Genomic DNA, 26,708 nt, shown 5'->3' with positions numbered 1-26,708 from the left:
TTGGTGTTCTAGACGATCTTTTATCATACAGACGATACAGTATCATTGAGATGGAAGAAAAAAAACCCGTAGGACTGACGACATTAAAAATTAAAATACAGTAAACATTAAAATACCCGGTAATTTGTGAAACTAGTAATTTGAGAAACTAGTATTTTTAGCAATGCAATTTTGTTTACGTTTGCATTACTAAGCAGTTGTTTATTCCAGCAGCTATATACATATGATCCGAATAGAGAGCTCTAGACGTTGCCTGGTTTGATTTTCCGATTATATATTGGGACTATAGTCTGTCGATCCCAAAATATTCATGCAGCACATTTGGACGATTTATAATGGAAAATATTGACATCTTTTCTCCATTTGGAAGTCACTCAGAAGACCTTGCACAATTTTTCAACACTATCATCCGGGTCTGTTGAAATGCAAAACCCCATAGACTTCTTTATTTTTAGCCGTGTATTTATACCAGCTGATAAGCTAGAGAGGACGTTTTAAAGAAAGAATAATGAGAATGTTTAATGCTTCTAAAAGAGAATTGCTTGAACCCTGAGGTATATATAAATATACACCAAAAAGTGAATCGAGGATATTTTGGGACAGAATATAGTGGTCAATGCATGTACTGTTAATTTTGAGGAGATAAATATTCTTGAATAAATAATCTAATATTGCTAATCTTTCAAACAAAATTAAAAAGGTACATAAAGTATATCGTTTTAGCATGATTAACAAATCTACGAGGTAAATAACATTAGATAAGATTTTCCGTTTTCCCTTCCGTTCCGCTTTCCGTTCCGTTTTCCGTTCCGCGTTTTAGCAACACCCATGTAATCGAAGAGCTGGGTAAAACTAGTACCCGCTAATGAGACATGCAGACCTGTGTTGTGTACGTAACTTGAGACAAAGATCGTTCATTTGTAACATGCATGTATTTTTATGACCTATTCTTCAAATCCACTTGCACTATTTTATAAGGTAAATAACAGCTTTAAGGTTGTGAAGGACACCTGCATATTGTGATTTACTTTCTGTATACTTTCTATTGAGATAAACAATAAAGTATATTAAATATTGATTAAATATTTACCCCCCAAATAATGTTACCTAACATTGAAGCGCAATGGGTTTGAGCGTTTGTCTGTAAGAGCATTGGGGTCCAAGGTGTATTTTTGGTAATTTTACAATTGATATAAATGAATTTTCATGGGGGGTGGGGGGGGGGGTTTGGACCCCTCACTCCCACCCCTTCTCTAAATCTGTGCACACGATGATGTTCATATAGGCACACAGAAGCAAATCTAAAACCGGCAACCGCCACGGGGAGGGGGCATAATTTAATTTTTAATTTTGTTTGTAATAATTATTTAGACCATTATACTTTCTATGACATAAAATGTTAAGATTATTGATTAACTGAAAATTCACTGCAAACAGTTCTACCCCAAATTGCATATAAAGTGCTGCTCATGTCATGATGTGTATTATCATATGGGAAGGGATCTCATCCTTCAGTTATGAAAATTATAAATTTTAATTGTATTACCGGAGCTTGCATATAGCCTTCATTTTTAATTAAACTGGTACAAAACAGTGTTACTAGGGGCAAACACATGGTGCGGGTATTACTGTCTAATGACAGCATCTAGTTTTTTATTGCAGACTCTTAAGGTTTACAACGCGTATCTTGGTTTCTTAAGCGCACTTTAAATTGTTTACTATCTTTTAATGCCATATATAAAAGCATATTGATTCCAAAAATATCATTGCTTCCAATTATCTGTCCTTGAAGCGGACGTGATATTGAATGCAAAATCTATGAAATCAAGATAGGATGATATTTTTATGTTTGTCGTAACTCATTCTAGTTAAATATTCGCAGAAAAAGAAACTTCTTTTCAAATCAACTGTGTTTCGGCATTTTCTTAAATACAATGTATCGGGCATGAATTTTAACATTATGACTATGACGATTAGATTTCATGAAAAATCAGTCGGTTTCATCGTTTTGGTATTTTTTGTGTGCTGCAATAGTTTGACGCATGGCCAAGCTTCCAAAGTGGGGATAGCTTTAACACAATTTGAAAATGTAAGTATTTATTTACATATCCTAAAATCTTAGAATAAGTGGAAGCTCATAAAATAGATTTTTATTTAAAGTTACTGCTGGGATTTATTAAATGTCTTATTTTCAAAATGCGGTTTTATAAGATATATCTTTAATTTATCAATAAGATTTCAGCGTAATTATTCTTCAAAATCTTTAGTGTTTATTTACACTGTCTTACATTATTGAATACGTTATTGATTGCTTGAAAGTTTACAAACGAGAGATATACATATAAGTTGTAGAACTTGTTTATCAATCGTTGTAAAATAAATAAAAGTTCCGTTTTTCAGTTCAGAAAGTTTTGATTTTTTAATATTTTTTATAAAGGAAACCTGCATGTTTTCACTTCGGATTTAGTAATTTACAGTGATTGAAAACACAATGCTTATAGTTAACAAAATTTATCAAGTTAATTTATGTGCTAGTTATCATAATATAAATTTTAAAGAAAGAGTCGGTGGATATTGATATCTACATATAAAAGTTAAATAGATTTAAAAGCAACCGTGCTTTCCAACTGTCCGTTTAGTTCCTTCGTTGCAGACGTACATTTAACGGTGGTCAGGCCGTCAATAGACGTTCAGACGTTATTAATAACGGCCTGGCGCATTCGAGACATCGGCAACGAACCCGACGTTCAAAACATGTTACACTTTTAAATCAAAGTACTGAAGTACTGATATCGATGGGAGTTGATTTTATCGATTATCATTTATTTTAAAATCAACTTATCTTGCATGGCAATTAGTTTCTAGTCTGGATTTAAATTATGCACTTTTTTATTATACGAATTTTAGACTTTTCCGACAAGAATTTTGAGAAACCCCATATGAATCATGTTGTGTAATATTTAAATATAGATTTCAAACTATGAATAAGTAATCGAAGCAATTCTAAAAATTGTATGGATCCAAGCACTGTTGATATCGAACTCTAGTCTCGTTCAACCAGACGCTCGGTTGTCTCCGTTAAATAAATCTCCGACAAGCAAGAGAGCCTCTTTGAATTTTTGTGACCGACTCGGGGAACAGTTGAATATAAAAGGAAGAGCTAAACGCGCACGCTTCAGGACCAGGAAGTATGGAGTTATTGCCCTTGAATTAACATTACTAGAGTTATAGTTCTTGCCCCCAAACAATATGCTTAATTGCATAAAATAACAGGGTTTATTCCTATTTGATAAACCTAATTATATACATGTAATGATATAATAATTTAAATAGTTACAACAATACAACAACACAAGATATAATGATCATAACAAATACAATAGCAATAAATCATCCAACATTACAAACGTAGTTTGTTGTTTTAAATGTATCTAAACGAGCTATTTAAAATAGAAAAGAAGCAAATCTGGAATTGAATTGGACGTGCGTAAATAGAACATTCCTGTGTTGATTTAAAAAAAAAAGTAATTTCCAGCTTAAATGCATTCTCGGACCCATTTCAAAGCATAAATAATTAATCAAGAGCCAGCTTTTTATTTAGTCCGGCATTTTAAATTTTTTTATCGAATTGTTATTCTAATTGAAAAAAAATCGTCTAAAATTGTATAGGATGTTTTATTGTATTTCCAAGCAAATGGATAGTTATTTAATAAAAATAATTGTACTGGTTATAAAAACATACTTTAAATACCGAATATTTCAGTTTTCATGTCAATACAATTTCTTAGGAAACACAGGGAACTGACAATGAGGTCACCACTCCAACGAACGTTTCTGTTGAATTGGAGGATTCCACCACCGAGGATACACAAACGTCTCTTGAAAGTTCAACAGTTGAAACAGATCCAGATGATAAGAATACCAATCCAATGAACGTTTCTGTTGAATGGAAAAGTTCTACCACCATGGAATCAAATACATCTCGTGATAGCACAACAGTTGATGACGAAATAGACACAAATAATGAGGTCACCACTCCAATGAACGTATCTGTTGAAACGGAAAATTCTGCAGATGGTTCACATACTTCTCAAGAGAGCTCAACAGTTGCAATTGATGTGACAGAATCGATTTTTGAAAAAAGCACAACTAAGAGTTCCACAATCCGCCTATCTTCCGAAATACAACCGACAGATGAAGTTACCAGCACCATGAACGTTTCCATGGAAACGGAATATGCTACAACATCTGATTGGGAAACATCTTATGGAAGCCAATCTGAAGGCACTGAGATAGTGGGGACAACAATAGCAGACAACATTGATAACAGTTCCTCTGTTTCAACGATCTCACCATCCACCACAACGACAGAACTCATGATCACTGCTAACAGCTCTAGTAAGTATATATTGTGTTTAATCGAAGCATTGAAAGTAATTACAAAACAGGCTCTTCTCATGATTGACAAAGAAAGCTACATATTTTGACATAGTTTGAACATTTCCAATAAAAAAAATAATATAAGAACATCGTGTTATGCAAAGATGATTTTTCAATTAATGTCTGCACACAATATATTTATAGATCTAATGACTGCAAATAAAAGAATATATTCCCCGTAGTGATTTCTTGACTTTGACTATGACACAAGTGTCTCGACTGTGTCGTTATCATTAACATGCATACATTTAAAAAGTAGCTCATCGCTGATATAGCTAGAAATGTAATACTTATTTGACTGTGCTTTTTATTGGTTGATTGTTTTATCGTTACCTTCCCTCCATACATACAGGATGCCCTGTCGTGATCCTGTCACCAGGGTTTGTTTCAACAGATTTTGGCACATCTGCACAATTCAGAGCCATTGTAGAGTCGTACCATGATCCAGCTCTGGAATCTAGGTGGTTAAGACTGCGGTCCAGTGTAACCGAAACCATCGACATCAACCATCCGAAATACTCCGGAAGTAAAAACCTTCCCTCTCCAGAGCTACTGATTAATAATGTCACATTCGAAGATGAGATCAACTACCAGCTTCAAGTTCGAATTGTTGGTGGATGGTGCTTCGGGAATACCGTATCGTTGGACGTCAGAGGAAGTATGAATATTTTTATTGCCTAGCTGTTTAAACATATCAAATTGTACATGTACTTATGACATATAGATATTTTGAAATCAATGCCACAATTAACAATCATTATGAAATTGCTCTTTTCAACCTATTGAAATGCAGACCACGATACAGACATTTAAGATAATGAGGATGATTATAATGTTTGAACACTCATATTTTCATTATAATTTTTTTTTTCAAGTAAAGAAAACAACTTACCTGCGTTTTAGGCTGTAATTGTGCATTTCCACACTGTTTTAAGTTGATGGTCGCGGTGATAAATATTTGTGATGTACAGATACTTTAGAACGCCACAAATATTTTCAAAAAAGCTAAATAAAGCGTCTGTTATGTTACATATTGATGCCTTAACCGTTCAAGTTCCCACTCCAACGTTAAGCAAAGAAAAGTGCAGTGTGACTGAAATGCGAACAACATTAAGATTTAATGGCGTTGATATGCTACTTAACGGAAGCCCATTGAGCTCATTTTCGTAGGTTATTTTTTTCGCGAATAGACGCAAAAACTTTCCGAATTAACGCCCTATTTTCGCGAATAAACGAAAAACTTTCGCGAATAAACGCGTTCACGTTCACGAATAAACGGGTATTTTCGCAAATAAACACAAAACGTAAATATAAATATATTATTGTCATTTCATACAAGAACCCCCATGAGGAACAAGACTGAAAACAACATATATAATTTTAAACTTCATACAAACTAATATAAACTCAAACGAAGGAAATCTTAAATATCTTAGTAATGATTTCAAAGGACATAATGCATCGCGCTTCTCACATTCTCACATGGGCGCTGTATTATGGAAAAGAAGGCGTCAAAATATTGTAACAATTTTAATTTGAAAAAAAAAGTTTTATTAAATATCATTGTAGAATTGAAAGGATATCATTGTGTAAAACGTTATAATATATGTTTTATCGCCAAGACCTAAATTAACGTTAAGTTCAATCTCATCTTCGTTAGCCAAGGGTTTTCGGTCCACTTTGCTCCCCATAAACCCTTGGCGGATTTCATTACGAAAACTCGGTGACAAGCTCCGTTTTATGATTGGCTGCAGCTGCGAGTAGCTGACCCAATCGCAGTGCTTGTAAATATAAACTTTAAAAGAAAACACATGTGTGATCTTTGGTAACACATTCGGTGCTTTTTAACAAGTTGAGGCACAAGTTCTCGAGTACAGTGCCTCGATGGTCTAACCAGATCGCTTTAAAAACCTATATATTTTACTGGGATTATGCATAGTTCTGCAAACTTGTCAAGGCTCGCGTGATAGCATGGGAAGTAAACATGGCGAATGTAGAAGTTGCCTATCCCGTTAGTATATTCGTCCCTGCCTATGGTTATTGCTTTTAAAGGTTCAATGAGATCTGTTTTATTTTATTTGTTTGGTTCGCATTATTCACGACAACGATACCTGGTTTTATGGCATGAAAGCTTTCATATAATAAATCGGCGACTTTTTCATTCCCGGTACAGATCCTTACAAAACACTATGAATAAAACATTCCGTGCTTTCCCACGGTTATAACTTAATTCGTATTTAATAGCATCGTTAATTATGTTCCGATATTCGGTAGTCAACATGTTTTCAAGTTGTATTAATGCCGTAGTGTATATAAAACCCGTTGTTTAATTCAATTAAAATGTAAATATGCAAGGGGCGCAACTCAAGTTGCTCGCTAGATAGCGCCACCACATCACCGAGTTTTCGTAATGAAATCCGCCAAGGGTTTATGGGGAGCAAAGTGGACCGAAAACCCTTCAGTTGGCTAGCGAAGATGGTTCAATCTATACATTTTTAAAGATTTTTAAGGTTTCCGACGATTAAATTTATATCAATTTTATAAGAATAAGATAATCAATGAATGTCTGTTAGAACACAGGGTCGGCGAACAAATAAAATTATGCTCTAACTCATATTCTATTTAGAACATCTAACATCAACAAGAGGCCCATGGGCCACATCGCTCACCTGAGGAACAATAGGTATGATAAAGTCAGCTTAATGGAGTCATAACACAAACAATCTGGACAATGTACAATAATACATGTAGATCCTGTATTTTCCCCCTTGGAACTCGGATAGCCCTGATTGCTGCCAATATTTACAAGAGCAGACTTTAATCACCGCTCCTGCACATATATAGGAACTCAAAGTTACGCAGGCAGGGATGACCGCACACCTACGCAACTCACAGGTACCAACGTTAACACAAGCAGAGATAACGCAAGCAGGGATGACCGCACACTTGCGCTAGAAAGGCCAGAACACCAGAAGGGATAACCATACACTAGTGCTCCGCCGCAACCACCACTAAGACAAGCAGCTTGTATTTTTCCTATACAGGGCAGGAAGGACCGCACACTCTGTATCATAGGTTAGAAAAACACGAAAATTATATAGAGCAGGGATGTCCACACCCTCAATCTCTCCGTACCTGTTCAAGTTTAACCCCAAACAGTCGCTCGTCGAAATGCTATATACACTGTTCCTATATATGTGCCGGCCTAAAATAATTCATAGTATCTAAAAATTGGAAATCAAAAATAAACAAACTAATCCGGCCTAACCCAAAACTACTTATGCAGAACAACTTATATACATTGAATATTTTTATTGTATAAAAATAATCATCACAATAATTGGTTAACAGTGGATGCATTAATTAAAATAATCAAGAATCAATAAATCAAGGGCAATAACTCAAAACAGTAATACAAAAAGATTCTAATGAAAAAATAGCTGCCTGCTTCAATTTTATAGTCATATCACATGTTGAGTATTGCAGTTCTCAAAAAGATTCTTTACAATTGTTTATATATGTGATATTTAGCTACATCAAACTCTGAACCTTCTTGTGAGGCCGAAGAATTGTCCTGGAGCCAAAGTCTTAACAATTATAAAGAATCATCTTGCTGATTAGTTTCTAAGAAGAAGATTTTTAAAGATTTACACTATATATATTCCTATGTAAAACTTTAACACCCCCCCCTATGTGGCCTCACCCTACCCCCAGGGATCATGATTTTCACAACTTTGAATCTACACTACCTGAGGATACTTCCCACAAGCTTCAGCTTTCCTGGCTGATTAGTTTCTGAGAAGAAGATTTTTAAATATTTACTCTATATATTCCTATGTAAAACTTCGACCCCCCCCCCCACCCATTGTGCCCCACCCTACCCCCAGGGATCATGATTTTCATAACTTTGAATCTACACTACATAAGGATGCTTCCACACAAGTTTCAGCTTTCCTGGCTGATTAATTTCTGAGAAGAATATTTTTAAAGATTTACTCTATATATTCCTATGTAAAATTTTAACACCCCCCCCCCCCCAATGTGGCCTCACCCTACCCCCAGGGATCATGATTTTCACAACTATGAATCTACACTACCTGAGGATGCTTCCACACAAGTTTCAGCTTTCCTGGCTGATTAGTTTCTGAGAAGAAGATTTTTAAAGATTTACTCTATATATTCCTTTGTAAAACTTCGACCCCCCATTGTGGCCCCACCCTACCCCCAGGGGTCATGATTTTCACAACTTTGAATCTACACTACCTGAGGATGCTTCCACACAAGTTTCAGCTTTGCTAGCTGATTAGTTTCTGAGAAAAAGATTTTTAAAGATTTACTCTATATATTCCTATGTAAAACTTCGACCCCCCATTGTGGCATCACCCTACCCCCGGGGGTCATGAATTTCACAACTTTGAATCTACACTACCTGAGGATGCTTCCACACAAGTTTCAGCTTTCCTGGCTATTTAGTTTCTGAGAAGAAGATTTTTAAAGATTTACTCTATATATTCCTATGTAAAACTTCGACCCCCCCATTGTGGCCTCACCCTACCCCCAGGGGTCATGAATTTCACAACTTTGAATCTACACTACCTGAGGATGCTTCCACACAAGTTTCAGCTTTCCTGGCTTTCTGGTTCTTGAGAAGAAGATTTTTGAAAATTTCTCGAAATTTTTCATTAATTTCTAATTATCTCCCCTTGAAAACGGGTGTGGCCCTTAATTTTCACAACTTTGAATCCCACTTGCCTAAGGATGATTTATGCCAAGTTTGGTTGAAATTGGCCTAGTAGTTCTTGAGAAGATGTTGAAAATTTGAAAAGTTTACGGACAGACGGACGGACAGACGGACGGACAGACGGACGACAGACAAAATGTGATCAGAATAGCTCACTTGAGCTTTCAGCTCAGGTGAGCTAAAAATGGTATAAAGTTTAAGCAGATTTATAATGTGTTTGTTTTTAATCGTTGTTTTTCATAAGGGTTCTTGTAAAAATGCGACTACATTTATATATAATTGTTTCGCGTTTATTCGCGAAAGTTCAGTTTATATCGCATAAGTGTTGCGTTTATAAGCGAAGGTTTCGCATTAATTCCCGAAAGTTACGTCTTTATTCGCGAAAAGTTCGCGTTTATTCGCAATAGTTATGGTTTTATTCGCGGGCGTTTCGCATTTTTCTCGTTATATCGCGAAATTTTCCGGTTTATTCGCAAAAAAAAAAAAGTCCTACCAATGTGAGCTCAATAGCTTTCGTAGTACCTAAAAATCGCGTTTATGGAGTTACAAAATTAAGATTATAACAGATATGCAAAAGGATTACTTTAAATAAACAGAACAATTTTTTTTCTAAATGAACGTCTACATGTTCTAATGTCTATGTACATCTAACGCTCGATGAACAGCGAGTACGACTGAATGCACTATGAACGGTGAATGAGCACTGACCGCAGGGTGAACGGAAAGCGTTAAACGGTGAATAATATCGCACGATAAACGTACGATATGAACATACATAAGGGAACATAGAACGTTTCAACTACAACTAACATCAATTAAACTTTATTTCTAAATGTATATGGCTCCGAGAGGGAAAAAAGGGTTGCAAACGATTTCACCTTTTACATGCACTACATATTGAACATGTACTAGCAAAATTGTAAATGTACATTTATATCATGTACGATTTCACTTCGAATTAAAATATTAAATGTAGTTTTTGCTAAACAATCATATAATTAGATATAATTAAAAATATATGAGCATATGTGCCATTGTTTTAATTGTTGTACTTGGTATGACAAGTTTTGCAGTTTTACGATCCATGCAATGCTACAAAGGAGTGTGACCAACGCAAAGACTTGGTTTGTTCATCAGTACACAATAGCTGCATGTGTCACAGTAACTATTACCACCGAAATCGAACTTGTTATCTTAGTAAGTAACATTTAATATATGGTTTTGTGTCATTAAACTTTTGATTTGAACAATTTTTATATCCTATTAAGTAAGTATACTACAATAAGTGAGACTCATATCAGATTAAAAAACTTCGTGAAAAGGGGATGTATAATTAATACTGAATATCTAATATCCATCAATATACATAAAAAAGACGTTCTGTTGATTATATGAAGTCAATAGTTACTGAATTGCTTACGACTTATAAATGGGTTCAAACAGTTTCATTATATAAAGCAAGTTTTTTTCTGAAGATTAAAAAATTATTTGCATATGACTTTCATAAACAAATTTAATAAGCTTATGTGTTTCCTAATCGTGGAATTCATTTGAGCACGTATATCACAAAACAATGTACAATACTACCATGATGCCATGCACTTTAAAAAAAAAATAACAACTCCTTTTTTTATAACGTACCGAACATTCAATTTGACAGCGTGTACAATTTTGTTTATTCCAGGGTCCAACTTAAGAGCGGTGTACTCTAATTCGCAAATAACAACTTCTAATATAACAGTGTGGTGGAATCATCCGTATCAGGACGCAGACCTTGTGCAATCATACAACGTTTCACTCCGAGAGAGATCTAACTCGTACAACTATAAAGCGTCCGTGGAACTACAAACCAATTACACGTTCGAGTCCTCTTTTTCCCCCAGTTTTTTGTACTTTTTCGAAATCACTTCCAATGTTTTGTTAAGCGACCCCGAGGAGACGTTTACCGTGAAAACTAACACTATCAATTTAGTTGTTGGTAAGAAATCTATTAAATATTGCTGTTGGGTTATTTTTTTAGTTTAGATTATGATTCACGGCGTATAAATGTATGTTTAGTATTAATTTTTCTAAATCTCTACATAAAATAGCAGTTTTCAAAATGAATTAAGTTTCAACTTTGTTATTTAAGGTCGTGCAAAACAGATAGGCTAAATTTTTCCTATAATTCAATTTTTCTGAAATTTTTATATTTTTTTCTTTGGAATAAAATCTTTTAATATGTAAAATTTGAAAAAAAATCCGTCCTCTAAATTTTGGCGCACACTGCCCCAAACCTACCAATGGAATCTCCTTTCAGTGGAGTGTAAAATGAAATAGTCATTGTTATAATGTTCTACACCATTATGTTATTTTTCAAGATATTACAAATAGTTGTGCTGCTATTTAAACAGGAGACCTTCTTGTTACTAAACAATACTGAAATAAATTCTAACTGGTAGCTTAAGATAATTTCTCATGCAATACAATGTAAAACTAGTGCTTGTGAATACTCTTTTAAGACGAAAAATTGCAGCACTTAACGGTATCTAAAAGGAAAATGTATCATTCAAATTTGAATAAAATTTAACAGTATGATTGACATGTCCCTGTTATTGAAATATATCAAAATAAAGAAAATTTAACCATTGGTTTTAGATTAATTAAGGTTTGAGTATGTTTGACGGAGGTATAAATTGATAAAAATCCTAGATGACGTCATCATATTTTACCTTTGACCTCTTGATATGACCTTGACATTTGTTTGACAAAAAGCTTAAACACTGGTGGTGGTTGTGTCCAAATTTCAGGTCTTTAATGTGAAAAGAACACAAATAACGCATTTTTAAATGAGATAAGGCTAAATTGCACAGAAATCATAATTATTGAAATACGTTGTATCCAAATGTATGTTTCAAAACTATTGACATACGTTGTATCCTAAATTTATTTGGCCTTGAGTAATTGATGGGTATGGTATATTTTTTTCATAAGATAATGGACTGAAATTAATTTTTACATCATATTAAGTCATCATTTTGTGTATTTCAGAAAATATTTCAAATAAATAATTTCAGGGGTGTTTCGTACTACCTTAATTCATATATGTCATAATAATTTCTTCATTTACAATAGATCCAAATCCACCAGGGCCAATTGACACAAATGCCAGCAATTTTCATCCACAAACGCTTTATTTAAAGTGGGCAGGATCGGAAAACAGCTCTTATGTAAATATGTATCAAGTTATAATAGACAGGTACTCGATATTATCATCTTCGATTTCATTAACCTGGCACAGGGATCTGGAACCAGGCAGGAATTATACAGTACAAATATATGCAATATGCTGGTACAATAACAGTTATAGTACATGGAGTCCGGTATACAATGGCGTAATCCAAACCCTGCGTAAGTAATTCGTTTAAACAAATTTTTGAAATAATATTAATTTTTCTCCTATAAAATTTCACAAAATCGGCTGGTTTCTATAGATATAACTGCATGTCAATAAAGGGGTACTACTTTTTTTGCAGGCGTACCTAAAGTTACCCTCCCTCGCTCATCATATACCATACCGTTTCTATCGAACTTTGAAATGGTAGCATCAGTTCTAAATGTCTCCGATTTTCCTCCTACGACGTCTACGAAGTGGCAAAGATACAGTCAATATATTGATATCAATGACACCAGGTATAATGGAAGTACAGAGGATTTAGTTTATCCGACATTGGTTATCAACAGAGTGGATTTCGACAACGACCATAGGGCTTACTACCGTTGTGTAGCAACCAATTCAGATGGATCGTGGACCAGCAGCGATACAAGATTGTATTTGATAGGGAGTACGTATACTACGTTAGGATTAATTTTGCATGATTAATTGTTTTATCAAATTTAATATTTGGTGTTGTATACTTTAATTTTAGATCATAAAGTTATGGAATTATGGTCTTCTACTGGAAACGGATGACTTCTCTATTATTGCCTAGTTTCTTCTTCTCTAAAAAAATTTTTCTTACATTCTCCTACATCTTGCAATTTTCCGAATCGGCTCAATCGATTTTATAGAGACATTTTCAGATCTAAGTTTTGATCTGAACCTTTAAGAAATTGTTTGTAACAATAAAGTCACTTCCGCTATCGGGGTATCGATTATATAACAATTTTATACGGATATTCTGTCGATGAGTCTCCTCTCAATCTATTATAGATATAAAGCTTAAGTTTTCAAAATTGTGCATGAAAGTTTTCATTCATTTCTATCGCAATAAATTTCAAAGCCCAGTCGGGCGAGAACATTGTAATTGTAAATTTTATGGTTTCTTTGATTATATCTTTCCTCGACAATAGTTTGTCAAAACATGTAGAACAAAAAGTGTTTATATAGCCCAGCGCTGTCATCAAGAAAAGGGGCTAACCCTCAGAATTAGAAGTCTACTTTTTTTTCATCTAAAGCTCGTTACTGAAGAATATTTTGTTATATATTTTAAAACAGAGTCAAAAATGTTCATCTTACATCTATTTACCTTATCTTGTCTTCTGGAAATCAAAGGGAAGACCTTCAAGATGGCGTCTAGTTAATTTGGTATATTCGGGTTATAATCACTCTATTTATTTTTATTATATTTTTCCTTTTGATAGGCCTCAATTTTCTAGAGATGTGTACACGGAGTGAGGAATGTACATCGGGAAAATATTTAACATGTCGACAAAGCAAATGTCTCTGTAATTCATGGTATTACCATAAAAACCGTACATGTTATTCACGTAAGTTCATTGATTTTAATAAGATTTACATTATGATAATTTTAATGTAGGTGTAAAGGAATCCCTTTTACATAATTTCTTATATCTTTATCAAAAATATTGATTTTACTATATAAATTATATTAAATGCTAAAGCATTTGCATTTTAGATTATCGACCCTTTTACCCTAAATTATAAATACCAGTAGATATGTGTGTTGCAATTATGAATGAAATGACTTCTTTGAATCTCAGCGTACTTGTTGCAAGTAAACATGCTTGAAATCGACAACGACACGTGTGAAGGAAATCTAAGATGGAGTCACCCGACCGTGGACTTCGATCTCATCACAAATTACATTGTTAGAAGATACTACATGCACTATTACATGTGGTTTTATGAAGAAATGGTCTCCGTAGGGGTTGTCACGCAATATAGTACAAAATGTACTTTGCAGCCTGGACGTCTCTACATGTTTTCTATTAGTCCAATTGCATCCCTTACTGATCCAGATGAAACATTTGAAGTACTCTATACATCTCGTACAATTATCATGGGTGCGTATTGATCATTTTTTTCGGTTTTTATTACTACAAACCTTAATAAATGTAAGGAATATAAACACTTTAATTTTGCTACACCCTAACAGGTTTGATATTTCTCTTATTAGAAAAATATCAGAACTGGCGCTAATACAACAAGAGGCCCAATGGGCCACATCGCTCACCTGAGCAACACTGGCTTTATATGGTCGTTCAAAGGATATTGTGCCATGTGGCCCTTCGGTAGATTAACCAAAAATGAATATCCGAATGTTACACGTATTTTAGCATATACCTAATCTTTGACATATTTACCTTTATGGAGTACCATTTTTACCGAAAATAAGATTATATGCAATATAAATAATTAAATTTTCAGTTGGTGTTCACGGTTAACTCCCAGTTCCCTTTATTTTAGCCCCCCCCCCCCCCCCCCCAAATTACTTTATAAAAAGATTTAAATACATGAGAGCATAAAGGTACACTTTCTCGCTCCACTACTTATTAGTTATTGTATTTTATTTCTAAAAATCCTATATGTGAAAGAAGAAAAGAGTACCTTAATGCACCAGAATAAATGCGCTCAATTCCTCAAATTAAAAACATTGGAAAATTTAATTGACCTTCTCAATTATAAACGAATGCCAGGCATGAATTCATTTCGTATGACGTTTCATATCCTTACTCACTTGATTGAAGAATAAACTCAACTAAAAAATGTTGTCACATATGTTAAACAGCTGTTAAAGAGCTATAATTCAAATCAATTGGCAGGCATGTCGCTCTATTGTACCAAGGCCCATCCATTATTTTCATCTTTATTAAAAAACAACAAATGTCTACAAACAAAGATGATTTTCCGTTGCAATAATTTTTTTAAGAACAGCGATAATGCTCTTATCCTCATAATAATAATGTGTCAGGACTATGGAAACTGTGCAAAAGGCGTCGTTTGCATATACTTGTGTTCGAAAAACTATCAAAAGAGGATGGGGGAATAAGATGGTACAACTGCCCATTTGGTTTAGTCGTAAAATACAACTTCAAATTTAACATTTCTTTCAATTAAATATATTTCATATGTTATAATAAAAGTTTACAAAAGGTTAATTTCTAACTATTTTCAGAAAATGATAAGAAAAAAATAATAAAAGTTTTGGTGGTATCGAACCTACAACCTTAAAACCTAAGTTCCATAAAGTTACTTAATGTCTGGTGCTCTAACCACTGAGCCATTTTATTCTCAACAAAGTGTGTTGTTTAAATGCTTTATGAGACGTTGGCCACGAATTTACGGCCTGTATTATTTTTCTAAAACGTTCAATTGTTGGGCTATAAAATGACATTTTTAAAGTATAGTGGGTAATCTCTCCACATTTTGTTGATTAAAATCGGTTTAAATTCCATTAAACCGAATTTAGACTATACCAAAAATATGGAGCTCAGACCCACTCTATAAAAGAAAATGCATTAAAGTTATAAAAATGACATTATTTGGGGGTTTTGAGACACATACGCCAGTTTGAATCAACCTATTACAAGTACCGATGTTACGTTAAATATACATTGTTTTTAATTATTTTTAAAACAATTATTAGATTTAATGATATTTTAATTTTGCAGTATCTAATCATTCCTCATATGGGCATTTTGCACGCCTTATTCACCCATCATCTTTGTGTAGATTTTATGCAATTCATCGTTGAAGAAGGTGCACCAGAAAGTAGTTACAGCATATCATCCTTTTGGCAAGACATTTTTATTGATCAATCAAAATTTCAGCGTCAATCTTAGAATTATAAGCAAGCTACATAAATTGGTATTTTCTATTCATAATGAACAAAAGCATGGCCTCAGTTCTGTGAGCAAAGCTCTGTATCTTGCTTATAATTCGAAACTTGACACAGCTGAATATGGTTAGTAAAAAGAAAATTGTAAACAATTAAAACAAAAGAAACATGCACTAAATTAAAAACAAAGAAAGAGCACAATTTATTTTTCATAATATATTTATACCTATATATTTATAGCCGCAAAAACAATCTCCGTTTAGACTGAAAATGCAAAGCATCTTAACAAAACAGTTTCATTATAATCAACCATAACGTAGAGATCGTACCGAATTACCAATAGAATGTATAGTATTTATAATATAGGTTGTTAGTGCATCAGTTTTTGCTCATTTTGCGCAGGTAAACAATTGACTGTCTGATTTACCGAAGTCTATGTTTGATTCGATACGTAAAAATTCCAAAATACAGACGATATTTCCCCTCAAGTTAAAAAGCATAAACGAAATTCAAAACAACGTAAAACACGGTCATGAGTGAAAATGTCAACGCATTGAAAGATTTAACCTCAATTCACTTCACGAAATTGGCACAAATATATTTAGCATGTTTCAAGTATCCCTTCGTACGTAAACTGTTGCACAACATATTTGCAAATTCATCTTTGTCAGTTTGACCCGTTTGTCATGCGTCAACATTCAAACATGGCTGCTTTATACAAAGAACTTTCGTTTTTGATATGGAATACCGAACCCGAAGTTATAAACTGATTGACCGCTTTTTTCTTCATTTTTATTTTCGTAAATTACTCAAATTTGATACAGAATTCGCCGACAATTTTTGCAATTTATATTTTCCTTTCCATAAGGATTATTTATACAAAATTACGTTCAATTTGACTCAGTAGTTCTTGAGAAGAAGATTTATTAAAATGCACCCCCTTTTTCTACACTTTCGATGTTTTTCCGCTTTGAATGAAGATCGGTGTTTCATTTCTGCAATTTATATTTGCCGTTTCATAAGGATGTTTTGTGCCAAATTTGGTTAAAATTGGTCCAGCGGTTTTAGAGAAGAAGTTAAAATGTAAAAAGTTTACAGACGGACAGACAGACGGACGGACGGACAGACGGACGACGGACAAAATGTGATCAGAATAGCTCACTTGGGCTTTCAGCTCAGGTGAGCTAAAAACTGGAAATTCGCTGCAATCCACTTGATGCGGTATTCCCGACTTGATTGTAAATAAATATTATATCTAAACTCACTAATATCGCTTAAATATACTTTTACTGAATATTTTGATAATCTCTCCGGTAAACAATTTTAATGGACCTATTTTCTCCCGAAATTTCAGAAATCAAAACAAATCTCCACAGTTTAATAGAATGTATTCAACTGTCAGTGTTTGGGATGTGCTAAATATAAAAGCGATATAAGTGAGATGTATATTCAACGTTTTGTTAATATAAGTTGTAAGTTGATTAAACTCGCAAATATTTAAAAGATCGAGCCGATATGCCATCTCTAGTTTTCATGACGAGTTATATATCAAAATCGTTCAAAATTTTTGGCGGAACACCGGCGTAGGAAAATATCACATTATTTGGTACTTCCGAGTTACTGTAGATCTTTTTAGCTTATTAAGCATTTTTAAACATTTTTCATGATTCATATAAAATTATTCAACTTTTAATTTCATAAACTATATCTAACATCCAATAGATTAAAACATTGATTAGTTTGTGTTTCGTATGCATTTATTGATTTGGTCGTAAGTTGTTTTGTAAAATGCACCCCTTGACCTGAAGTGATGCAGAAAAAAGATTGGCAAAATTAAACTGATACCATTAGTTTGGCAATATAGTCTCTATGTCTGTGTGGAAAGATAATAAGTATGTATATCTGATAATATGTTTATTTAAATAATAATCTATACCCATATATATATATATATATATATATATATATATATATATATATATATATATATATATATATCATTCACTATGCAATGTTTGTGCTTATTATATATGTGTGTATCTATGCAATGTGTATCGTTCCGATCCTCTCAAATTGTCGTTTTACTGTATTCCACCTGTATCTAAAGCAACTGTGTAGTACGCGGTCAGCGCGCTAGGTTCCGTTCGTCATTGAAAGCAAGATTTTTGTCTTGCCTAGTATGGTTAATAAATAAATGCATAGTTCCAAAGTTTTTTAACTTTAATATTTACATAAATGCTGTTGTAATGCAGAACCACTGCCACCTGGAAAACTTGATCGAAAGATGAGTAATTTTTCTGCAAATCATCTGTTTCTAAAATGGAATCCACCTAGCGGTAATACTACACTGAATCACTACAGAGTAGTGATTAATGGATATCAGCAACAGACGTTTGGAAGTGTCCCAGAGAGCTACTGGAATAAAAAGCTAACTCCCGGAACAATTTATAATGTAACAATTGTTGCAGTGAGTTATGGGGATTTGTTTAGTGGTCCTTGGTATGGATCAGCAGAAAGTAAACCCGTTGTCGATTGGATAGAAACTGATACAGGTAAAAGTTTGTTTATCATATACATAAATACATACATTTGTTCAGGGAAAATATTTAATTTAAAATGTAACGCTGCTATTTCAATAAATTTCAATAAATATTGTTTTTTATTCTGTTATACGATTCCCTGATCTATTCTCTTGTACTGGTATAGTAAATTACTGTTTTCAATCATTGGAACTTTAATCGTAGGTAATGAGGAGGGTTACTCTTATTTGCCTTTTGGAGAGCGAGATGAGGTACTTAGAGGAGATGACGTCACAAGTGCAGTTCTGAAATCCCCAACTACTGTATATGCAGGGGATAGCTCACAAGGAGGGTTTACCTTTGTTCAGGTTAATTTTCTTTTTAAAAGATAATACAAGACAGACCTTGTTCATTTAACACTGAAGTAACTATTAATCTATTTCTATGTAAGCATAAGCACATAACATTTGCATGATGCTGGCGCATATTCTCGGTTTTTTTACCTCCATAAATCGTTTTACATTTTGTGGATACATTAATCTTAACAAATCAAGAAAATGTCAATATGCTGTTTAAGTGGTATTTTCCTTTTATATTGCGGTAATTAAATAACAAAACAACAACCAAAAAACAGAAAGTGTGTCTCGCTACATTGCGAAACTTTAATTACTAATCAGCATGCATAGAAGTATGTCTCTGTATTTCTTGTTTAAGAAATTTTATATTATTTGTAATATTTCATTTTGGAAAATCTTAATCACATTACAAAATGTAAATTTAGATAGCTTTTGCAAAATTTAACAAATCTGTGATTAAAATGTAGTTCATTGATTGTTTTAGTAAAAACTTTTTTTTTGCATTATAAGTAAACAAGATGCTTAAAAGTGTAGATAATTCGTTCATTGTTACACTATATTAAATCAATATTGAATGTTTTATAATTACCAATATTAGGTGTTATATTATATCTCGTCTGACATACCTGTAACTAATGATACAGGTAGGATACTGGTATATCGAGATGTAATCTAACGTACCATCTGTGATTCTAATGCGTTTAATTTCACGTGAGTGTTCAATGTTTTCAAATCATATACACATTACTACATTATAATCCATTTCTTTGAAGATCGGATCAAATGGCGTGATTGGTCTTGGAGAAAAGTTCAACAGCATTACAATACATGATATTGGTACAGACACACTGAAAAGTAGACGCATTATTTGTCCATTTTGGGTAGATCTGTTGACAGTTGACTCCATAGGCAACATTTACTACCAGACATATCAAAGGTTTGATGTACTTAGTCTTCATACATGTCCTAAAATATTCCTTACAAACAACATTTTAACCCTTTTTTGCACAGGCATTCAATGTATTTCTTGTTAAATATTTTTAAGGTGTTGAAATCGGTTTCAGATTTGAACAGGACAAATGAAACAAATTGCATTTATATCTATTTTAAATAAAATGTTTATCCTTATGAAGGGGAATTGATGCCGAAAACGACTTATTTTTGAGAAAAGCAAACACAATAGTACGCTTACAGTTTGCCGACTTTCCCGAGTTCGCGGCTTCGTGGATTGTCAAGGTTACATGGGAAAACATGACCGTATTTGGTGATAAGAGTAAGGTAAGATCTATTTTTAAAATAGTATTAAAAATAATACGATACATTATAAAACAAATAAATCCAAATCTTATATTGTACACAGTGTACAGCTATAGTTTACACATATGTAATTAATATAGAATTCAATTCCTTTAATCTAAATTTTTTTTTCAGACTGTGACATTTCAGTGTCTTTTGATTACGGATGGACAAAGTACTTTCACTGTTTTTAATTACATTGATGTTGATTTAAATCCAATAAAAGATAAGAAAATAGCAATTGGTTATCAGTATGGGACAAACTTTGAAAGAAACTCCTTATCTAACAAAGACATGGCCTTTAGAATGAGTGAAATTCCGGGTAACAGAGGTATGAAAACAATTTTCTATAAATGCTTCTTAAAAAAATTTAATCTGTAGACTTTTGAATGAACAAATGAACTAAACACAACTCTTTTAGAATATGTTATTTCTTTGCATTAAACACAACCAAATGAATACTAAATACGATACAGGTAATTGCGTAGCAAATATCTTTTTTTAAGGAATGAAAGGTTTCTGGATATATAAGATGACAACAGGCGTTCCATTGAACAAAGACGAAAAAGATTGTTTTGATTGGTACATTAAAAATAAGGAACAAGAAACATTCATCAAACTAACATCAGTATTGAGTCAAATTCGATGTCCTTGTAATCATATTCTGCTCCGATTTGACCCCCGCTACGCCATAAGTAGGTTCGACAGGATCAATAGAGTCTTGTGTTATGCTTCCATGATTGTCGGGAGGAATGCAGTATGTACTTCTATATAAATATGAACTTAATTTAATGTAACCGTTTGTTTATATCCTAAGGGGCAATCCGAAATATTTCATATCGCGTTATTCCTACTTATTTTCACTTGTTGAATATCTTTGTAAAAAAAATGAATTTCTGTTATAATATTTGCCAACTGACAATAAGGGAAAACCAATTTAACAATTGGGCTGGGTAAAAAAAAATCATCATACTCAGTTTTTCCTAAGATTATGCATGGGAATAAAGGTGGTATATCACCGTGGGGGGTTTTATCTTAGAAAACTAGATATCAATAATATAATATTATTGTGAGTTTTGATTAAATCAATCACGAAATTTATATTAAAAATGATTAGAATTATTTTTAATCTAAGAATCACTTACAAATTGTTTTTCTCCACAAGTGTTTAAACACTGATGAAAAATTACCACACCAAAACATTTTCAATTTGTAATAATTGTTTTTAAGGAATGCTGTTATAGAATGCATGGATCGATCAACAATCTGGGTGCTTTGGAGCGATCTTTACCATCTGCTGGAACTCTTTTGCAATATAATCCGTTTTTCGAACAACGAAAACATTCCACTGAAGACTTTAAACCAAAAGAAGCATGCTGCATAAAGACCAAACACTGCAAGTGGTTTTATGAGGTTCGCCCTATTCCCTGGTGTTATCTGAGGTCTCCATTTAATCCCGGTATATTGAATACAGCGAAATAAATTACATAATTTTTGACAATATTTTTTTTCAAATATGTGTATAAATGACAATCGCTTACTAACTGAAAATTTTATAAAAATTGCCATGATGACGCATCAATATATAAAATAAACATATAACCTTAAGAATCATCAAATTCATACTATTTTGTACTATTTCTAATCAGCAATCAATTTCGGAGATCCGCATATTGTGACACTGGATGGACTAAACTACACGTTTAATGGGTACGGAGAGTACACCATGTTGAACATATCAAAGAGACCAATACAATTTGACTTCCAGGCAAGGACAGACCTGGCAACAACAGCTAACGGCACGACTATAAATGCTACCATATTCAGTGCGTTTGTGGCTCAAGATCAGACTGGATCAAAATTGCAGATAGAAATGTCTCGGGACAAGACAAGTAAAACAATTAACTTCGTTTAAAAAAAAGTCAATTTTTTCATTTGAAAAATAAATTTTGCTCAAATAATTTGGAATTAAACAAGTTTTGTGTGAATTCAATTATATCTTTTTTAATTTCTTGTTTAAAAGGAATGCTTGTAAGAGTCAATGAAAGAGATTTAACAAGAGAGTTTGAAAACACGTCCTTTGTATATTTGACGCAAAACCTGTCTGTTCGATGGGAAAATAAAACCATATCGGCTTCCTTCCTTCAAACATGTGAGTTTCATAACTTCTTGTCAAACAGCGAGTTCAACTCGGAATAGAAACAGTCTGAAATGATACTTTAATTTAAGGAATTTCAGAATGACTAGATATATTGTTCAGGATTTAATCAAATGTTTTGGGAGTTGATATTTTTTAACTACAATTGCCATCTACAATATAATTAATTTGCAAAAAAATGCAACGAAATCGATTTCCTTTGAATTCAAAGATTGAAAATCGTTCATGTTTTAAATAATATTAAATGAAATTGAACATACATAAAACTGCAAGTGATTTCTAACAAAACTGGATTTGTCACACACATACGTTTAAAATGTTTTACTTAATTGATATTCAATTGTTAATATCTTTTCAATTTAGGAATATACATTGTTATTTTGAAAATAAGTCTGAAAGTCAATTTTAGTAGATTATTGACAAGATTGATTTTAATAGATTATGATTTTAGTTATTTAAAGAAATATAATTCATGTATTTTTTTGTAAAGCCATCATTGTTAAGGTCAGCCTGGGCGTGCGATTTCTGATATCGGAGGTAGTTGTTGACAGTGAATACGGGGGTCATGCCAAAGGATTGATGGGGAATTTCGATGGAAACCCTACAAATGATTTTATACTACCTAATGGAACTATTTTGAATAAAAATTCAACAAAGACAGAGAGGGATGTATACAACAACTTTGGCCAGCAATGTAAGATATCTTTTAACCGAAAAACCGAAAAAAAAATCTATCGATTTAACTTTGGCTCGATATGTTTGTGCATTTTATGCCCTGTGTGCGACAGAACAAAAAATCATTATAAGTTATAGGCAATTAGATTTTTAAACAAATTTCCTGTCATTGCTTTAAGGGCTTGTAAACGAAAAATCTCTTTTCCACTACGACAAGGACTTAACATACCATAATTATACTCACCTTGATTTCGAGCCGATATTCTTGGATGAAATTGATCAAAATAAATTGGAAGATGCGAAAACAAAATGTGGCCCAAATCCGTCACAAGCTTGCATCTTCGATTATCTGGCAACGGGAGACATTGCTCTGGCAGAGTCATCAGGAACTGAGGAAGCATCGGCACAGTCCGATAAACAGATCATTGGTAAGAAGTGAAATACAGCGAAACTGCAAAATAAACATGAAGTAATCAAATATATAGGATGAAACATTTTAAAAAATAATTAATTACTTTGAATAATCAAAATTAAGAAAACAATTTTAATGTGTATACTAATAAGGCCTATCTGGGATTGTTTAGTTGTACAAATATCAGACCTGAACGGCTTATTGGAATCTAGGTTGTCTCTTGTCGTTAAAACAGCATTAACTTATATCAATTTTATTTTTTGACATCGTAACATTAATAACTTTCATCCAGTGAGCAGACACTAAAAAGGAGTTAATTTTGCATACATTATCAGGTTTATGATGATCTTAAAATATAGTTTGTTGTTCTTTTTGAAAGTGGTGTTTATTTGAAAAATGTCATAAACGATGTCATAAAGGTTTCTTGATCTCGAAAAAAATCGATTTACTTCGAGAAAATGACATGCTGCTACGTTTTGTATCAAGTCGCAAACCAGTAAATCGTATTTTTGAATGATGATTTTGATAAACTCTCCTAAACAGCTACTCTAGCAAAACGGAAGTAAACAGTGTCTGGGCCTATAGTCTATCAAACGATATTCATGCAGCGCATCTGGACGATTTTTAAAAAATATATATGTACACACAGGTGAAGTGAAATTGAAATCGATGGAAAGGAAAATAACCAAGATAACTTCATTCACACATTTATCATTTTTCACTCGTAAAAATTCACAGGAGCAAAAGCAGGATTCTTACGGAGATTTATAATGGGAAATGTTGACATATTTTCTCCATTTGGAACTCGGAATTCTTCGCACAATATTTCAACTTTTTCATCTGGGTCTGCAGCATAACGCAATCCCCGTAGAAATCACATTTTTAGCCGTGAATTGAAACCTGATAAATCAGATATAGCGTCTCGGGTCTCAGAGAGAAAATTTTGAAACATGTTCATACTTTTAAATGCCCATTGTTTGAACCTTCAGGTATTTATAAATATCGAGTTATCAAAGGTGAATCGAGGATATCTTGAGACAGAGTATAGTCACAAAACATGTGAATTCGTTGCTGCGGACAAGATATAGCACATGTCCCTAAAAAATTATAGTACTAGAATTAAGCTAATTTCCATTTGATATATTTTTAACCTTTTTTGTATGCATCTCTGTTTTCAAATTCGCGTTTTTTTAAATACAGAATACAGTAGAATTCGCTTATTACGAACTTAAATATAACAAAATCTCAGATATAGCGAAGTTTGATTCAATACCCGGTAAATTTTTAAATAAATCATTGCAAAACTCCAAGGTCATAACGAATTTGGATATACTGTGTGCAGAGTTATTTTCGCTACGTGTAATTTTGCAATTTTACAATGGCAGACCGTTTCGACTTGTCTTGAATTCTTCCTGACATTGCTGTGTTTACAGATAAATATTTGTCCACTGACAACTGGGGCGAAAGGGCGAAAATAAAACAAGGCGAATATTTCTATGTATACAGTAAGGAATTTACGGATAAAACGAACTTATTGGGAGCGCCTTTGAAATGAATAATGACAACATTTACCACCTTAATAACGAATTTCGAATTTTTTATATTTTAAAAAGCGTGCATGCACTATCATTTAACATAAAAGTTTGAATGAATTTATTTTCATACAGATACCTCAATTCAAAATCCGATTGCTAAAGGTATCAAAAGAATGTATTTTCATTCTAAGCCTCAATTAGCAAAAGTTATTATTTATCTATTATTAATGAATACGCTATAGTTATCACTGCAAATTCGTTCCAGGATATAACGATATAACGAAATCCATTGGTCCTGATGACTTCGCTATAGCCGATTTTAACTATACATATTAAAAGTTCTGCCAGATGTGTTTTATACCCCCCCCCCCATTTTCTATTGCTGTAATGTATTGACCCTCCCACCCCCGTTCTCTGATTTTTGTTTTGCTATTGGAGAAGGGTTATAACATATTATGGTCATACTATGTTGAATCCCCCTCCTGTTTTTAATTTTTTATCAATAACAGGTAATTGCACAGAGGGCTTAAGATATTATGATTGACCCTCCCCCATCTTTGATGATATTTTGAACTCCCTCTCGAATTGCCTTGTATGCATGTCTGACTTGAAGTCTGTTAAAAATGCACGTATATTGGAGCTTTCATTGGAACTTTTCATAAGTTATTATTTTAATAGAATTTTGGCTAAGGGATGGTATTATTGCAATCTCTTAAAAATAATTTCAATTATTTATCTGGACATTACTTTTTGTTTATAAAAATCATAAAAATTTTCTAGTTCGTTGAGTAAACCAAATTCTTTATTGGAAACACTTTCAGTTCCATATTACTTTAGATGTATTTAATCATACACCAAGGGTCACATTATCTATACAGTAGTTAAATACCCCTTGCACCCCTGCAAATGTTATTGTCATTTAAATTTTAGACCACGTGGTTATATGATCCTTTCAGTTTCGCAGTAAAAATCATGCCTCGTGTTTATAGTCTATTCCTAGAATTTAGGTACTTGTAGTCAAATATAAAATCTAAACGTTTATTGATTTTAAACTTTATCTTCATTGATTGGTGGATAAAATGTGTTCTAGAAATAAATGTAACAAAACAAAAAATAGTTTTTTTCTGTTGTTGCAACAATTAACATGCTTAGTAGAGATTCCCTTCTAATTTTCGATCCGCGCCTACCTAGTAATAACATCAATAATAAAATAGAATATACTATTTTATGCAGAATGTTCCTTGAAATTGGCTCGATATACTAAGTTTTTATTCAAAACAGACACCCATCATCTTTTTTTTATAAAAACCTGGTATTGCACACAACAAGCAACAAACATGGCTATGATTTTATTAAGACGTGGTTGAACACGAACGATAACTCTGCTCTGAATATCATCGTTTAAATTAAATAACCGCCAGATGGTGAAATAAAACATATATTTTAAATAATTTTCATGTTTTAACATAAATCAAAGAAGGATATGATATGAAAAACGATCAGTTCTTACGTATT

At 33.0% G+C, this 26,708-nt stretch overlaps 1 protein-coding gene across 1 annotated transcript in view; it reads left to right on the top strand.

Moving 5' to 3' along the window:
• The first annotated feature begins 1,791 nt into the window (after positions 1 to 1,791).
• Positions 1,792 to 26,708, top strand: part of LOC128186823 (uncharacterized) — a 37,067-nt gene continuing 12,150 nt past the window's right edge. Inside the window, exons 1-20 of the mRNA XM_052856738.1 lie at positions 1,792 to 2,089; positions 3,789 to 4,398; positions 4,793 to 5,098; positions 10,247 to 10,378; positions 10,866 to 11,159; positions 12,296 to 12,571; positions 12,697 to 13,005; positions 13,805 to 13,930; positions 14,165 to 14,467; positions 18,495 to 18,794; positions 18,987 to 19,129; positions 19,891 to 20,054; positions 20,251 to 20,395; positions 20,549 to 20,744; positions 20,920 to 21,170; positions 21,644 to 21,872; positions 22,063 to 22,305; positions 22,437 to 22,565; positions 23,062 to 23,265; positions 23,426 to 23,674. Coding sequence (XP_052712698.1) covers positions 1,946 to 2,089; positions 3,789 to 4,398; positions 4,793 to 5,098; positions 10,247 to 10,378; positions 10,866 to 11,159; positions 12,296 to 12,571; positions 12,697 to 13,005; positions 13,805 to 13,930; positions 14,165 to 14,467; positions 18,495 to 18,794; positions 18,987 to 19,129; positions 19,891 to 20,054; positions 20,251 to 20,395; positions 20,549 to 20,744; positions 20,920 to 21,170; positions 21,644 to 21,872; positions 22,063 to 22,305; positions 22,437 to 22,565; positions 23,062 to 23,265; positions 23,426 to 23,674 — 4,753 coding nt within the window. The 5' untranslated portion in view covers positions 1,792 to 1,945. The remainder of the gene's footprint in view (positions 2,090 to 3,788; positions 4,399 to 4,792; positions 5,099 to 10,246; positions 10,379 to 10,865; positions 11,160 to 12,295; positions 12,572 to 12,696; positions 13,006 to 13,804; positions 13,931 to 14,164; positions 14,468 to 18,494; positions 18,795 to 18,986; positions 19,130 to 19,890; positions 20,055 to 20,250; positions 20,396 to 20,548; positions 20,745 to 20,919; positions 21,171 to 21,643; positions 21,873 to 22,062; positions 22,306 to 22,436; positions 22,566 to 23,061; positions 23,266 to 23,425; positions 23,675 to 26,708) is intronic.

Source organism: Crassostrea angulata, chromosome 1 (genome assembly GCF_025612915.1).
Source record: "Crassostrea angulata isolate pt1a10 chromosome 1, ASM2561291v2, whole genome shotgun sequence".
Taxonomy (NCBI): domain Eukaryota; kingdom Metazoa; phylum Mollusca; class Bivalvia; order Ostreida; family Ostreidae; genus Magallana; species Magallana angulata.
Note: the sequence above shows the minus strand (reverse complement) of the source record. Positions and strands in the feature narration are given on the sequence as shown.